The sequence below is a fragment of the Columba livia genome, chromosome 27 (assembly GCF_036013475.1).
Source record: "Columba livia isolate bColLiv1 breed racing homer chromosome 27, bColLiv1.pat.W.v2, whole genome shotgun sequence".
Lineage (NCBI taxonomy): Eukaryota > Metazoa > Chordata > Aves > Columbiformes > Columbidae > Columba > Columba livia.
In genome coordinates, this window is record NC_088628.1 from 642,855 (window position 1) to 660,292 (window position 17,438).

The 17,438-nt window shown below is 50.4% G+C and overlaps 2 protein-coding genes across 3 annotated transcripts; both read right to left on the minus strand.

Annotated features, from left to right (window-relative positions):
- Nucleotides 1–399: 399 nt before the first annotated feature.
- CHERP (calcium homeostasis endoplasmic reticulum protein) lies at nt 400–10,918 on the minus strand. Of its 2 annotated transcripts, none has more exons than XM_065042493.1 (18): nt 10,763–10,918; nt 10,483–10,656; nt 9,635–9,816; nt 8,794–8,931; nt 8,412–8,563; nt 7,977–8,088; nt 7,533–7,622; nt 6,685–6,919; nt 6,171–6,349; nt 5,382–5,778; nt 4,686–4,924; nt 4,037–4,170; nt 3,668–3,754; nt 3,228–3,377; nt 2,971–3,087; nt 2,371–2,465; nt 1,759–1,944; nt 400–742 (listed from the first exon to the last, which is right to left on the minus strand). In XM_065042493.1, exons 1-18 carry the CDS (start codon nt 10,785–10,787, stop codon nt 738–740), a joined length of 2,697 nt encoding a protein of 898 aa, XP_064898565.1. In that variant the 5' UTR covers nt 10,788–10,918; the 3' UTR covers nt 400–737. The 2 variants fall into 2 exon arrangements, with proteins under 2 accessions (XP_064898565.1, XP_064898564.1); XM_065042492.1 differs by having other exon boundaries at nt 400–1,157.
- A 1,844-nt stretch (nt 10,919–12,762) lies between these two features.
- SLC35E1 (solute carrier family 35 member E1) lies at nt 12,763–17,336 on the minus strand. Its single transcript, XM_065042543.1, has 7 exons — nt 16,889–17,336; nt 16,255–16,325; nt 15,745–15,882; nt 15,193–15,318; nt 14,436–14,681; nt 13,571–13,819; nt 12,763–13,486 (listed from the first exon to the last, which is right to left on the minus strand). Exons 1-6 carry the CDS (start codon nt 17,283–17,285, stop codon nt 13,586–13,588), a joined length of 1,212 nt encoding a protein of 403 aa, XP_064898615.1. The 5' UTR covers nt 17,286–17,336; the 3' UTR covers nt 12,763–13,486; nt 13,571–13,585.
- Nucleotides 17,337–17,438: the final 102 nt, after the last annotated feature.

Below are 17,438 nucleotides of genomic sequence, written 5' to 3' on the forward strand. Positions count from 1 at the left end.
ACAAGGAGGCGTAGAGCCAGCCCCCGGAATCCATTTACTCTGAAATACGAGCCGCCATTTTCCTTTTTCTTTAAAAAAAAGTGTTTATTGGAAGGCAAAACAATAAAAGTCACAAGTTGGTAACGTACAGGTGGCGTATGCCGCTCACAGACAGTTACAGCTCCACAACTACAGCAGATCTAAACCAACGGGGATTTCACCATGAAGGGAACGGGTGCGGGAGGGTCTCTGCGACGGAGGAGGCGGCGGTGCCCCGCGCCGCCTCGGGCTGCAGCACCGCGGCCGCACCGCTGCCCGGGACCCGGGAACAGTTACAAAAGGGCTTTGTTTCTTATTGAGATTAAAGGAAGTTTCCAAGAACGTTTCATCATTAGAAACTTGCAATGCAGAGAAAATGGATTCTCTTCTAGTGAACTAATTAGCTTTTATTAAAGGGTATATACAAAAATATAAAAAGCTTAAAGAATGTCTTCCGTTACAAAGCATTGAACATCCCTCAGAGCGCTGGACAAGCTGCGCCAGGGACCCCTCGTGTTGCGAGCAGAGCTGGGGTGCAGCAGCTGGTGTGGAGGGGCGTTAGGTTGGCTCGTTAGGGTGGGTCCTAACGAGCTCGCCCAGCGCTCGCAGGTCACCTGTACTGGAACTAGATGCGTCATTCCCCATTTAGACATTAGGATACACTGCTCAGCATCAGTGTGACTTGATCCCAAGGCAGCACCCCTCCACTTCAAATAGAATTAACCTTTTGAGAGAAATAAACATACATTATGGAACTAGAGAACACACAACCGGATCAGATAACGTCTGTATTCCACAGGAATGAATGGGGCACGATCCTACACAGGGAGAGTTGGCTGGGGAGTCGTTCTAGTATAAAATGGGTAACTAATTAAAAAATTTTGCAAAATAAATGGAAATTCTTAAACTTGCTAGACATGTCATAGTTACGACTGGCCTTTTTAAACACTAAACGACAAGTGCTGAAGTGCATGTCCTAGCTTTCCATTTGTCACCATAGTTTTAAAAGTAATTCATTTGTCACTTCCTCCAGACTTTAATCCGGATTTATACAAGTTTAATGTTTTGTAGAAGATGCAAGACATCTTTCTTCAGAGAGTCTTATTCGGGTGGTGGAGGGTCTTGCGTTTCACGCTTCACTGAAACAATAAGGAAAAGAGTTCTTACACATTCTGCAGTTACCTACGCTGGCTGACACGTCTCATGGAACGGGGGCTCTACTCATAAGAACTTTGTCTTTCGGGCTTTATTTAACCCATTTCATTACACAGATCTACTGCAGCCATAGGCAGAAGTGACTTCATTAGCATGCCAATTTCTTTCCTTTAATCACTGGCAAGTGCGATTGTACGTGACACAGACTCTCTGCAAAACAAAAGTGCCATTTGGAGCGTTGTGCTCGTGTCCTGGGCAGCACCTCCACGCTGAACCTTCCTTGGGATTGTCCTGTTTCGGAGGGGGGACCTTCTGGGACACGGGCTCTCAGGGTCGCAGCCAAGAGGCGGCTTACGCAGGCCAACTAATCAGTGTTTCGGAAATGAGAATACAACACACCCCCTGAAAAGACGCTAAGTAATCAGAGTATACGTCTACTTACCTGCTTTTTTAATTGTATCCATTAAGTTAGAAAGCATTAAGAGTAACTAATATTTTGACGTGGGTTTACAGTCTACAGTAAATAGCACAAAATCACTGTCAAGTCTACAAAGCTGTTTAAATTGCTTAGAAACATCCACTTACATTCTTCTCTGGCCTTCATGCGTGCGATAAACGAGTAACTCTTGTTTCTTCGGTAGTTTTCGTAAGGGTCATCTAACGCAACTCCCACTCCTTTGTACTGATCCCATTTGTCCCGGATATCCCCTCCTTTAATCGGATCCTGGATTCCTTGTTCCTTGGCTCCCAGCCCACCAGATCCGCTCCATCCTGCAGAAAGGACCCAACACTGTCACCCTGACACTATTTTTCGATTACTAGTATTCTGCGGACAAACAGACATTTTGGAAACAACCACAGCAAGCAGCAGTTTGACAGAGCAGGATGGTAACAGCCGGCCTGAAGCAACCTATGAACCGTCCCATTTATTTCAACAGCATTCATGGACAGATTCTGCAAGCTGACAAACATCAGCTCCAGCCCGAAAAACTCATGTCCCCACGCTCCACATCCTTCCCAGAAGGGCGACTGCCACACCGCTCCGTGTTCTGTATACGTATGTCTCTGAATATCCTATTGCTGCCCTCGAATACCCAGGGAAAATTGCTCATGAACGTGCTTGGAGTCACTGTGTCCAGGAGCTGGGTCCCCGACTTAGTTTCCTGGCTTGTGTCAGATTCCCGAACAGCACCTTACCCATTTTCACCAGCATTTGATGGCCTTTATTTTCTTCTCCAAGTCTTGATTCTGGTATGGGAGGCCCAGAGCTGGAGCCCAAACCAGCAGAAGAACTAAGGAAATAAAAAGAACAAATTAAAAGCGAGTGAAAAAGAAGAAATTAAGAGCAAGCGATCCTGTTCTGACACAATGTAAGGGTATTTATATTCTAGTACACGTTAACACCCCCTACGGCCCCATCCGCTCTCCCGAACTGTTCTTTGACCCAGCTGCCGGCTATGGAGCTCGAGAGGGGCCAGAACGCCCCACCTGCTCCTCAGCGCCCGGCAGATCAAACGCTGCGCCCTTCCTGCCACAGAGGTTACTGGGAGGGTTCCTCGGCAGGCACAGCAGCCGTCAAAGTTGCACGAGGTTTTGTTACAACAAAAAGCCACCACAACAGAGTAATGTTCTCTCTATAAGCACATCTAGCATATAAATCCTTTCTAAATCTGCCTGCCACCTTCGTTTCTACTTTTCACTGAAATACTTAATATACCCAACATATGAGAAAGCACCCGCATTGGTACTTGCCCAGCCAACCCAGGTGGAAAGAGGAATAACCAAGGAAAAGCTTACGGAGGAGTGGGGCTGCGAGACTGGGACCGGCGCCGCCTCCCCGGGGAGTACGACTTGGATCGTGATCGCGACCGCGACCGCGAGCGGCTGTGAGAGGAGCGGGACCTGCTCCGGCTTCTGCGAGGGGAGAACCAGACGAATCACGCGAGATCAGGCGCACGAGCTCCCAAAGCAACACCCGGGGCTCCTCCTTCGACCCTCAGGGTGGATTTCTTCCCGCCCCCCCAGTTCCCGCGATTCAGCCGCCTGCGTTTTACCTGGACTGAGAGCGCGAATAGGATCGTGATCGAGAGCAAGAGCGAGATCGTGACCTCGAATAGGAGCCAGACGATTTCGAAGATCGTGAATTGGAGCGGGAGGACGAGCGACCTCGGCTCTTAGACCGACTGCGAGACCGGGAAGGGCCACTGTACAGACAGAGGAACTGCAGTGAAACCCCCGGGAGAAGCACGAGAAATGCAAATATACGTCTGATCAAATTCAAATTACACGCAAGCCCCGGATTTTGCAGACAATCCAGTGAAAACCTGAGTGTGGCAAAAACTATTTTCTGCTGATTAGACAGAAATTCCAGCAAGTTGAAACTCAGTGATCCCATCAGCGTGTTGCTGAACATCCCTCTGCATTTCCCCCCGGTATTCCCAGCACCTTCCAGACAAACACGGCTCGTCAGGCAGCGGCACACGGGACCTCTCACCTGTTTCTCTTCTCCTGACCTTTCCTCCGCCTCGCTCGCATTTTAGCTCTGAAGAATTCGTACAGTCCGTTCTGCTCCCAGCCCTCACTGCAATAGATCAACCACACACAGAACCGACGCCTGTAACATCCTGCTTTGATTTAACAGACACTTTCAGGATTTCCACCAGATTTTGAGGGGAACAAAGGGCCTGGGCAAAGATGTCTCACAAATCCCAGTGTAAGATCAAACCGTGTGCAGTTTACAGTACAACAAGAGCATCATTTCAGCATTAGAAGAACACGGGCGAACAAGAGGGAGGCGCTGGTGGTCTGAGACAGCTTCTCAGGGCATTTTCCTTACCAGATTATTCGCTATACCTACTCTTACCTGTTTCTAGGCCTGTCATGAGATGGTGGACTATAAAATGCCTCAACCGCAGCCAGGAGTCTCTCACTGGGGGGCATTGGGGGTGGAAGACGTATATCTTTAGGATCTAAAGGTTTATACTCATGATCTTCAAGCTGCCGGAAACAAAACAAATTACGTTGGTGTCATGTGTCATGGGGTGGCTCCTGAAGAGAGAAATAGAGATTTAACTGCGTAGGGACCTCCCATTTCACTACGGGATTAAAAAACGGGCCGGGAACAAGGATCCTGCAGGTGACCCAATGCTCTCCGTGCTGTCGCTACCATTGTGATTCTATGAGAAAAGCCAGCGCTATGCACACCGCAGCATTAACGGGATCGTCAGGGAGGTTAAACGCAGATCGCATCTACCCGCCTCAGCCTGGCGAAACCTGCGGTGTGCTCAGCTATGAGCTCAAACGGCTTTCGCCAGGACGTAACGCTTGAAAACGTCACCGTTTTCACGGCCTCCTCCCCCCACGCCTGCCCACTGTGCCCCACAACAACTCTGGCTGACGGTCTGGATGGAAAGATTTGAAATCACAAACGCCCACGTTAAACTGTCCCTCACACTGTGCAGGGGGCTTTGATCTTTTAATCCTAGCAGGCGGACTCTGAAGTCAGCACTTACTTTCACGAGCGGAGCCATCAGTCCGGCAGGAAGATCAAAGTAGGGAACGTTTGGCACCAGGCTGGGGTCATCGTGATTCATGTGAGGGGGCCCTTGGCGCCGCATGTGGGGGGGCTGCCCGTTAAATCCGTGCGGGGGAGGCCCAAAATCAGGGTGCTGTGGCCCTCCCCAGGGAGGATGCTCGCTGATGCCAGGATGAGGCAATCTGTGACCAGGGTGATGGTGAGGAGGTCCAATTTCTGCAGAATGGGAAGGTTAAAACGTATTATTTAGCTACAGAGACAGGAAAGCAGTCACAGAGATGTGCTTCAATTAGCGCGTTTATCCCAAAATACAATCTTGGCACCCAGAGCCTTGTGGATCCAGAAACGCAACGGAACGGCAGAACCAGGGACTGGCTGCGGGTCCCCGCTCAGGAACATCTGCAGCGCATCTCCCTCCCTGGCCAGAGCAGCCGCTCTCAACACAACAGGATCCTGGATTCCTGGTTGTCTATCGGGGAAGGAAGACTCAAAAAGCAAGGAAGACTCCAGCTCCTCAATGTGTTTCCTACTGCATCGTTAGCAGCGGTTTCCCAAACCCCAAACTCAGCGTTTCTCGGGAAACCCACGACAGTCCACCAAGAACAAACCAAATCATTTTGTAATGGCAATCAGCATCGCGACGTAAGAAAACCTGGCCTGGTGCGCACTTTACCTTGAGGAAAATCCCCCTGGGGGTAATCAAAACGATGAGGATAAGGAGGCCTTTCAAAGGGATGGCGAGGTGGAAAATCATCCTGCATGAAGCGAGGTGGAAAGCGGTTGAAATTATGCGGATGCGGGGGCTGGTTGAATTGGGGATGTTGCTGATGTGGAGGAAATGGGCCTCTGAAGTGAGGTGGCCGTTGCATTCGAAATGGAGGTTCCCTCTGACCCCCACCCCATGGAGGTTGTTCGTGCTGGTTGTTCCACGGCGCTTCAAACTGGTTGTTCCAAGACGGATCGGGCTGGTTGTTCCAGGGTGTCTCGCGCTGATTATTCCAACCTTGATCTCTCTGTTCATTCCACATTCCTTCATGGTTGTTATTCCACGGAGGACAATGAGGTGGTCCCTGGTGGTGAAGAAAAGAAACCTGGGCATTAGGCTAAAAAATAAAGAATGCAATAAAAACAACCTGCCTTTGAAAGCAAATACAGCCTGCAGGCAACATGTGCAGGTGAAAGAACCTTCCGAAGCCTGAACAACGGTAGCTTCAGGGAAAAGACAGGAAACGAGCAAACTGTTCCTGAACCAAACAGCTCCGTGGTACTTGTGCTTGTTCACAGGGAACGTGTGATGGTTGACAAACCAAAACGCAACGTATCCTTTGCCTTTAACTGGGCTCAGAATGAGAAAGCTCCGCACGTGAATCTGGATTTACAACCCTCACCGCACTTCACCACGAAGACGGTCGTTCCGAGCTGCACCTCCCTCTGCATCTTGTTCCAGAATTGCGGTTCTCACCTGTTGTTGACCCCACGGTGCAACAGGGTGAGGTTGGTCAAACCAGGGCGGTTTATTTGGAGGAATCTGATCGTGAGATCCAGGGCCGCGTGGTCCACCAGAGGCAGGGTCCTGCACGCCAGACCCTGTTGTGTCGTATTCTGTAGAACCAGCCAGAGGCAGCTGGGATTTACCATCATCTGCAACAAACGGGAGGCTGTTAGGAGCACCCACGACACACGCAGTTAATAAAACACCTGCACACCTCTGGCAGGCTCCATTGGGATTTTGCTGGATGCGCGGACATCCTGCAGAAATTTATTACTGGGAGAGAGGATCCCTCATCCTTTTAAAATTTATCTCTTTGGTTCTTTTTATATTCAAGCACCAGACGGCACCAGCCGCAAGTCTCCAGTTTCAGGCTTTTGCCTGAGCCAAACCAGCACGGCACCTCGCTACCGAAAAAGGAGCAAACCCCCCCCCCACCTCACAGCGCCACCCCCGATCCGCGCCCAGGGCCAGGCCGGGTCAGCACCTGCTTGCGTGACGGGAGCGGACGGCGGGGCCGAGGCGGGCGCTGCGCTGGGCGCCTGAGGCGGGGGCGTTGATTTCACCTCGTTCTCCAGCGGGGGGATTGGGATCTGCTGTTGCTGCTGCTGCGTCAAACTGTTCACGAACTCTTCGTGCTGAGTTTTCAGGTTCTGCATCTGCTGCTGGAAGGCGACCTGTACAGGCTGCACTACCGTGGCGTATTCAGTGATCAGATTTGCCTGATCAAATGAGAGAAAGTGAGAACAAGTTACCACCCCACCTAGAGCAGTTACCTGATCTGCTTATTCACCGTCTCCAGTACTGCTCTGCACCCCCTCCCAGGACAAGCAGGAGAACACGGTAACCTGCTCAGGGGAACCAGTCACACCGGGAAGCCCTAAAGACTTCCAAAATATTCTCTGCAAGCTGAAACCCGCTGTCTCTGTTAATGCCTCACTTCCAAATCGAGCTAAAATCAACAGCATCCATTATTCATGCTAAAAATGAATAGTTCCTGCTGCCACAATCATTTTAATGCTTTCTGTATACAATTTAAAGTTATGGTTTCTTTAGTTTCCGCTTTACCAAACCCTGATTTCCACAAAAGAGAACACACCGTCAAATATACACAAAACCACAGCAATTAAAAATGCAAATGGGCTTTCTGGGATTGTGTCAGCAACCGGACTATTGAACATTTGAAACAACAACGTTATGTTTTACATTATTTTTCGTACCTTGTAAGCAACTTCAAGGGCAGGATTTAATATTTGCTTTCCCAAAAAAAGGAAAACATTTCCTATATTTGTTTTGAAAATATTTAATCAGAAAAGCGTTGCTGTCGCGGCTAACCTGGTACTGGCCGAGTCCAAGAGCCGGGCTCTGCAACTGCTGAATAATTGACTCATCAAAGTACCCATTTTTCTCCCATAGCTGAAGAAGCTGCATAAATTCAAGAATGAAAGGCTTTTAGAAATGATGAACAATAAAAGAAAAACATTTTCACGGCTCTAGCTTTGCAAAAAGACCTCGGATTTCAACACGTGTCTTTGAGCCATCAAACATTTAGCTGCATTCGTCACTACGATAACTTTTAATTAAAGCCTAGTATTTGTAAGCTCTAGTTTAAACATGAATTAAAGCACATCCTGTATGTGATTTTATTTACATTGACTCTGTGAGGACAATCACACTGGAAGAATCCCAGCGGCCCTCTCGCATCCTCCTGTTTGTGCCTTTGCCTGGCGCTAACCCGACGGAGCGAAGCGGAGGGTTAAACCCAACCCAGATACTCACTCTGGCAATCTTCTGTTGCTTGTCCTCCTCCACCGCCAGGAAACTCGTACAATAAATAGGCACAACCACCTTCTGCAAAGCAGCCAGAAGATCCCGCGCTTGCTTTCGCTGGCTTCAAAAAAGGAATGGGAAGAGTTACTGCCTTTCTCTCTGTATTAGAGAGAAAGAACATTGTAATGTTCAATTTCTCCCAACTTCTCTGTACTAAAAGTAGTGGATTCATAGCAGAGTTCCCTTCTTTACATTTGTACTGTAAATTCTTGACTGGAGAAAAAACACACAAAGTGGACTTTGTGCCAGCTGCGGATACCTTAAGACCGCTGCCAAAAAGAATATGTTAAAAACAACCTAGTCAAATTAACAATATATCTGGTGGAGAGAGACTTCATCAAATTAATCAAGACACCCAACTGAACCCCACAATTGAATTCTTACCAGTGATGCAAAACGTCATTGATTAAGTAGATGAGATGCAAGCGGAGCTCGAAGTGAGCCCCTTCGGCCGTGATGCGATTGCGCAGGTGCCCGGCCATCAGCTCGCAGTGCGCGGGAGACTTTGCGTTGCTAAACATCCAGTTCTTGCCAGCCTTAGGAAAGCAAATGTACAGTGTTTTAAGTCAGTCTGATGTGCTCACATCATACGGGTTTCCTGGGATTCCAAACTACCTTCAAGAAGGGGAGATTTCAAGTAGCAGCCATCATCTCACCCACCACACGACACAATAAAGCTGCTCTTGACTACACAGACAATCTCACAATTCTCATTATACTCAATCCACAACGCCGCCAAATAACGGGTCAGATTTAGATCACTTACTGAGATCGCATCTTTCGTACAAGTGTCAATTATTGGCTGCAGCAAGTTGTCAAATTCGTTCATGTCTAACTGGGTTTCCTCCAACACTTTTTGCATCTGTTGCTCAATTGCAAGGGCCACTGCTGACGTGACTTGTTCCTGAGAAAAGACACAAAACGATCATTCTCTTACATCCAGGATTGATTTAAAGAACTAAGCTGCTGTATCTCTGTCCTCGAGGCTGTAAATAGCTATCTCCAAGACCAAGATGGTTTACAAGCAATGCGACCACATATAATGTTGCAGTTATCTGGGGTTTTTATGAGAAAAGACTCTTCTCATTCCTCAGGAAAAGCCCAGTTCATTTCCACCAATCTCACCATCGTGAGAAAAAAATAATTGCAGGAACTCCTCAACGTATAGAACGTACTCTCAGCATTCTATTTCCTCCAGGAACTCCCCGGTTTGCTTTAATAGCAAACGTTGCCTACGAAACCAACTAGCTCAAAGCACAAAGGTCCTTCCCGCCCCTAATCCGATTCCACTTTAAAATACCACAAGCAGGAATGTCCTGCGGATCCCAACAACCTGCAGCATTACCCAAAGATTAAAGCAGTAACAATTTATTCCACTCTGCGAAACAACAAGGTTTTTCATATAGCAAATAAACTGTTTAATCAAAGGTCAATCTTGCCAGCACACCAGATACATCTGTTCTCTGGAGACGACGGCAGTTGCCACAGTACAAAAATAAGCCAATATTGCCTGTCCTCACCGACACGCGCTGCCGCCACCAGTCAGAAGGAAACCTTCCTCTCCCCCTTCACTCCTTTTCACAGCCACTGGCTTATCTTAAACCAACCTGTCTCATAGCGAGGAGATGCTGCTCCTGCTGCTGCAGGTTCCACTGACTCTGCTGGATCAGCTCCTCCACGGACGGGGTGCCCTGGGGAGCTGGGAGAGGCGCAGCCGGGGGCAGCGACGGTTGTGGCAGTGGCTGGATCTGGGTGGTAGCTTCGATATCTTGACTTTGCTTGCACAACACTACCAGACAAAATACAATTTTACAGTAAACCCCAAAGAAATCTGCTACCGCCAGCCTGCACGCAAAAATCACACTGGTTCCAAACCAGACCCTTGCTCTTTATGTCATTGCTTAAGGCAAAAGGAAATCCTGGCTGCATGGTGCACGAGAGGAGTGTCAGCAGCTCCTTGTGCACTCTGAGAGGAGCGATGCCAACACAGAGCCTGGCCCAGGCTGCCCAGGGGGTTGTGGAGTCTCCTTCTGTGCAGACATTCCAACCCGCCTGGACACCTTCCTGTGTCACCTCATCTGGGTGTTCCTGCTCCATGGGGGATTGCGCTGGATGAGCTTTCCAGGGCCCTTCAACCCTCGACACTCTGGGGTTCTGTGTGCCAGGACCAGCCCCCGGAGCTGGGGGCTGAACCGCCGTGTTCTTGGGGTGCTGAGCTCGGTGTCCCGGCCCCGCAGCCCGGCCGCGCTCCAAACCCGCCGCCGGGGAGGCGGAAGAGCCGCGGGCGGGGCTCCGAGGGCAGGACGAAGCTGCAAACCGGTCCTGGCCGGGCAGAGCGAGGCCGGGACGGAGGAGGCCGCTCCGGCAGCCGGGCCGAGCGGGGCCGCGAACCGGCGGCCGGGGGGGCAGCGCCCGGCGCGGCCCCGGGACCCGCGCAACCCGCGGGCCCACTCACGCTGCTGCTGCTCCAGGGCCAGCTTGTACTTGTAGTAGCCGTAGAAGTCGCCCCCGAAGAGGAAGGAGAATTTGGGGTTCTCCTTCTGCTTCTCCATCGTCATCTTCTCGAACTCGGGCCCGTTCCGCGCCACGAACTGCGCCAGCTTGTCGATGACATTCCGCAGCTCCTGGTCTGTGGGGGAGGCAGCGCCGTCAAGGCCCCGCCGGCCCCGCCGCCGCCTCCCCGCTCTCCCCCGCGCCCTCCCGGCCCCTCCCCGGCCCGGCGGGGCCGCGCTCACCGTCGGGCGGCAGCAGCATCTCCATGGCTGCGGGACAACGGGGGCGCCGCCGCCGCTAGGCCGCACCGGCCGGAAGTGCCGCGAGAGGCCAGGCGGCACGCGCAGCCGCGCTTTACGGCCCGGTCGCTATGGAGACGGCGCAGGGCACGCGCGGCCGTTTCTCTCCCCACGTTCCCGCCCTCAGCGCCCTGAGGGGAGAAGCGGCCCCGGCGGGGAGCGGCGCCGGGGCGGGCCCGACACACAGCCGCTCCGCCGGCCGCCGAGATCAAGGAGTCCAACTTAGCAACGTTCAGTTTCTTTCTGGTTCTTACCTTAACTTTCCTTTTGCACCCGATACTCCATTATTTTTCCAAGTGGGATTAAAATGACATCATATTTACCTACCTGCTGGATTCAGGAAAACCTTCCTTCAAAAGCAAAGTCCTGATGGGATCGGCTTTGCACAAGAGGTACAAGGCACAATGGAAACCAAAACATTTCTAAGGACACCAGCGAGCAGCGTCCTAACCCCAGTCAGGGCAGTTGAATCATTGTAGTTTCTGTCTGTGTATCCGTCCGGTAACGTATGGCCCCCACACGGCTACAAATTAACCTGACTTCTCACAAGTGGCCGTTGCTACTAACGTATGGCGCTCCCAAAGCTTCTTGCACCAAAAAAACCCCAAACCCCTTCACATGGATTTAATAACAGGGTCATTATACACCATTGTCTAGATATGCCCTTTTTATTCCAGTGTTTCCGTACTTTCTACAGACCTATGTACATCGTTAAATACGTCATTAATTTACAAACCATGTTAAAACAAGTGTTTTGCCTTGCCAAACAAAATCTCGCAGCGGTCCAAGGTTAAAATATATATATTACAACAGAATCAGAAACTTCCTTTACCTGAACGTGGGCAATATTGCTTAAGGACTTGGGTTCAGGTACTCAGCAAAACCGATTCACGTAACCGCTTTAATTACATGTTCTGCCACGCCAAGTGATCCCTGCCAACCACAGGCCTGCAGGAGAAGAGCCCCGACGCGGCCCGGCCGTCTCCAGGGGAACAGACTCGCCCTCCCGGCCCCAAATGGACGACATTCTCATGTGGGGCAGTCCCTTTGTGCTCTCAGCTCTGGTGGTTTTGTCGCAGGGACACAGCGAGGCCACGAGCCCACACCAGGATTTGGGATGCAGGATTCTCAACAGAAAGCCCTCACCTGCTACCGAACCCTTGACAGGAAAAGCTGAGTGTTAAAGCACAGAAATATTGGGAAGCCAGCCTTAGAAATACACATTTTGCACTTTCCCCATATTAAAACATAAATAATTAGACGTAATTTAATACTGGAACAGGCAAAAGCAATTTCATCTGGAAAAATACTTTTCCTCATTTTCTTGTTAACCGGGGATGGGGAATAATTTATTTAGATGATCTCAACCAAAAGCCCAAGCTCGAAGGCAACATGAGCCGATCCCACCCCAGTCGAGTCAAGGAGGTCCTGCTCACAAACATCAGCAGCGTATTTAACCACCTCTGAAGCTTCCAAAGGAGCATTTCCTCTGGTACCGTCCAACCTCCAGAGCTGCCTCCACGGTCGGCCAAGAGAATAACATCAGCTTGACTCTGCACTCAAAAATAAACTCTTTCTTATCCAGAAAGGAGCCAAATCATCTCGCAATCGGGGAAATGGTCATTTTTCAAGCAATAAATAAGTGGAGGGAGCGTTCTGTATCGCACCCTAAATTTTGTCGCTGGTATCTAATACCTCTCTAGTAAAAAAGTAACACTTATGCTATCAAGAATGTCACCGTACAACAGCTTTTCTGTTAAAGGGCCCCAAAATCTTTTGCTAAAGGAATAACAGTAACGCTCTGATTCAGTGAAACCCGAGCTCAGCTGGTTTCATTCCGCTCATGCGCAAAGGTGGTATCTGACACACAACAACCAACTTGTCTGGAAAGAAGTATTTATACTAACTGAATCAGTTCTTTTGAAACATTCAGAAAAAATCCATATTATTCCAAACACTTTATTTGTGAAGGTGTTTTCTGTATTGCCGAGAAGAGCAATGTCTGGAGTTACAGGACTGCATTACTCAGAAAACAATTACGGTCTTCAGCGCAGTTTGTTATCTACAGTGACTGGGACAACAGTGATTTTAGAGAACTGTGTTTCTCTAGGCCTGGAGGAGGCTTCTGGAAGAGATCGATCTTTCTACCGTCTGCTCTTTCAGAAACGCTTCTGGTTTGTCATCGAAAACTGATGGCGTAGGCACAAAGTCACAAATACCCACAGGAAGTTTCGCAGTTGCTCGAGATGAATTCAGCTCGCCTGTCTGCAACTGACAGATAAAGTCAAACCTCCTCAGATGGACAAATCCTGACAACCAGAAGCACGCCTTGCTTTCACTGCTTTCTGAAAGTTTCATTAAAAGAAAGTATCATTAAAACGTATCAGAGAACAAATTAAAGGTGATGTTACCAGCGTGGAAACAAAATACTGGCCAGAATTCAGCTGCCAAAAGAAGAATCAGTTGACAGACTCTGAAAAGGAGTGACAGCAGAGATTTTACTCTGAACTTCTGCACGTGCATTTCTCCAGAATCTCTGTACAAGAGCTACACTCCGCGTTTGGTTCCAGTGCCAGATCTGGGCTGTTTCACGTTTCAAGGTGTGCTGAGCAGAAGGTGAAGGTCGGTACCGCTTTCCCTACACATGCATCTCCCCTTCTGCAAAACCTGGACAAGAAAATGGCTTTACATTCACAGATGTACTAAAAGTTTCTGATAATGTTGGGGACACTTTGATATCACAGTCTGTACCTGTTTGCCAGGATTCTATATATCAAAACGATTTAAGTTGTAGGTAGTTGGGTAGTTTTGCCGATTATATTGGAAGTGGTCTGTTAAGATATTTGTTCGACCGTATTGATAGTCTCCATGCTGTGCAAATGCCGTCAGTCCGTTCGGAGACTTTTCAGGAGTGTTTCGATGCCGGTCCAAATTCACAAGGTCTGCAGTTGTAACTGGAAGTAGCTGCTTCTTTGCTTCTTGGTTTGCATCATATTTTGTCTAGGAAAGAAAGAGATTTGAGCAAGTTATTTCCCATCTCACAGAATCCCAGAGTGTCGGGGGTTGAAGGGCCCTGGCAAGCTCATCCAGTGCAATCCCCCATGGAGCAGGAACACCCAGATGAGGTTACACAGGAAGGTGTCCAGGCGGGTTGGAATGTTCCCTGTCCTATTGGAACTGAGGGGCCACAGCTGGACACAATATTCCAGGTGTGGTCTCCCCAGGGCAGAGCAGAGGGGCAGGAGAACCTCTCTGACCTACTGACCACCCCCTTCTAACCCACCCCAGGTACCATTGGCTTCCTGGCCACAAGGGCCCAGTGCTGGCTCATGGTCACCCTGCTGTCCCCAGGACGCCCGGGTCCCTTTCCCCTACACTGCTCATTGTTCAAGGGTATATTAAGATCAAAACTGAAGTATGTGAGACCCTGGGCCTGACCCGAGCACCCGAGCACTTCACCTGGGTGACACATGGCCCTTCTCTGCAGTGAAGTTTTGTGCCACACGTTCTACATTTTTGCTCTGCTAGCTGTGTAAACTTGCACAAAAAAAGAATTCAAAGCTACTGGGCTGTTTCAAGTGAGTTTCCTGAACAAATAAACCAACAGAACCCTTACCTTGTTATATAAGAAGACCCCTAGAATAGCTGTCATCATGCCCAGGACGTTGGTGCTCGTAACCGGATTGCGAAGCATTATAAGGGACACTGTGATGACCATGATTCTTTTTGTGGCATTTGCGACAGAGTAACTTAGTGGGCTGATCAGGTTAAGAATACTGAAGGCAATGACATTCTGGGCAAAATTACAGAATCCACTGATTATAAGCAGCATCAAGGTCCAGGGCCAATGAGACATCGTGCTCTGTCGTAAAGATAAAGATTACCAAAGAAAACCCTACATTATCTCAGGTTTCGGATAAGAAGCAAAGAAACACAAATACAACTTGAGTCACTTCTTACCTGCCTTTGATAGGAAGAATATCTGCAACTTAACTCTAAAAAAGCACCCAAATATGTTACATTATGCAACTACCAGCTGAAAAAACATCTCTCTCCATACATGTAACACACATCCTGGGTGTGTTTGTTCCCGTCTCCAGCTATTAATCACGGAGATTTACGCTGTCAAGTCAGCTCCCTCTCCTAACCCTGATGGGAATTCTCACGAAAGACATTATGCTTGGTTTTTTAATATTGTTCTGTGAAACAATTTGCAGATATTTCACAACAGTTCCTTCCCCGCTGATGGGGAACTACACTGAAACACTTAAGTGCACTTTTTTGGTATGGCTGGTGGCGTGTGCTTGTTGTTTCATTATTTTTTTCCTCTTTTATTTCTTAACAGTGAAAAGTTTCCCCAATACAACACTTACCAAGTCGTTCTCTACTAAGAAGGAAGAAAGATCTACCAGCACCCACGTGGGAATCATGAAGAACACGGCATGGCACCCGAGTATGTTCAGCAACCGAAGATGATGTATTCGGGAATCTCGTAACACCTGACAGAAACCATGATTAAACAGCCTTTCTGTTATCAGCAGAGACTCAGCAGCCACCTAACAATTACTGCTTCAGATAACAGATAAATTAGGAAAATAAGTAAATACTGGTATAGTATGAAGTTCCCATAGGGATAACCAAAGAAAAACAGATGTCCACGTGAAAACCAACGGCTTCTTGAGTAAAGAAAAGGCTCGGGAAGAACTCTAAGTTCTGCCGAATTTTCAGTGTAACAACTTTGACAGGTAGGAAGAGTTGTAGAAAACAAGCGTACAAACTGGCCAGCCTTTAGTTTGGGCTCCTTTGACTACGAGGTTAACTAAAAACCAAACTACACAAAAAACCCCCAAATGTACTGGAAAATCCACAGTGTCCGGCTAAAGGATCACGCTACTGACCCGCTTTCTGAGCAGCAAAACTGTTACCTTCTTTGAGAAGATGTTCTGAAGTGAAAAACACAGAGTAGCAGCAAGTGCACTGATGAGTCCCCACATGTCAAAGGAAAGCTCCGTGACGGTGGCCAACAGGACACCGGTTATGATGGGGATCAGAGACAAGTACACCTGGAACAGAACAGAGAGGAGTAGCTTACATCTTCCAGGAATGGCCATTTCAACTGAGCTTACACGTACCAGCGATTTGGGGAGGAATGGCAAAAGAAGAATAGAAAAACAAAGCGAGGGCTCAACTTTTCTAGTATTGCACTACGAGGAAGTTAAGCGACTACAGCACACACAATAACAACTCCGCTGTATCAGAGCATCACCTCGCTCAACGTTTAGACGTGTTTTCTTTACGTTCACAATAAAAAGAAAAGGGAGCTTGTAAAATCTGCACGATCCGATTTCAGTCACAAAGGCGGAGCTTTCCCGACCCCCGCCAGCAGAGCACACCGCAGCCACCACCAAGAGAAACCTCAGCAAACCTGCCCGCACCTTTGTCGTCTGCTTTTCCTTCATAATGATCCGCGAAAGAAGAACCACCCATATCGGCATCGTCGCTTTGACTGGGAACGGAAAGAAAATGTCGGTGCGGACACAAAGCTTGGGCTGACTCCGTTAACCACCATCAGCAGAGGGTGAGCGCTGGGGATGGAGGGGGCGGTCAGGTCTGGTCCCACCAAAGACCACATTGGGTGTCACAGCGTTGGCACTTGTACAAACGCGGGCTGGCTCTTGGTGCTCTGGGACACCGCACCGGGCACCCACGGGGACATGGGGCGCTGTGCTGGGCACCCACGGGGACATGTGCTGGGCCCCAGGTCACGGCACCAGGCACCAGTACAAGCATGGACTGGGACATGGCACTGGGGATGGGGACATGGCCCTGAGGGCTTGGACGCTGCACTGGGGACCTGTACGAGCACACGCTGGGTCATAGGTTGCCCCAGTGGGCACCAGTACAAGCAAACGCTGGGCCCAGAACATCCCACCAGGCACCCGCATGAGCACACACCGCGCTTCAGGTCACCCCACCGGGCCCCCCATACGAACACAATCGGTGCTGGGACATCCAACCGGACGCGCGGACACCCCACCGGACACCCCCTCCCCACGCCCCGGGCCTCACCTGTGTGCGCGTAGGAGACCGGGACCCGCCAGAGCGAGACGTGCGCGGACACGGAGGCGAAGTACTTGCCGAAGGCGAGCGGGAGGATGTAGCGGGGGTAGGCGCGGGGCGGCAGCTGGGCCGGGCCGGCGGGCGGCACCCGCCAGGCGCGCAGCAGCGGCGGCAGGAGCCCGCACAGCCCCAGGATGTGGAACAGCGACACGGTGACGGGCCGCGGGAAGCTGCCGAGCAGCAGCTTGTTCACCACGTTCCCGCCGGCGCTCAGCCCGTACCAGGCCAGGCACAGCGCCGACACCCGCGCCCCCTCCCGCAGCGCCGGCCCGCGGCCGCCCCTCCCCGCCGCCGCCGCCGCCGCCGCTGTCCCCCCGCCGCCCGCCGCCGCCAGCGGGGCCGCCATGGCTCCTGCAACCCCCCGGCCGCCGCGGAGACGTCACGGCCGCCAACGCGTCGCTTCCTGGGGCGGGGCCGGAGCGGCGGCTCCGCCACCGCCTCAGCGGCTACGGGTGCCGGGAGGAGCCACTGCGCCGCTGCCGCGCGTCACTTCCGGCGC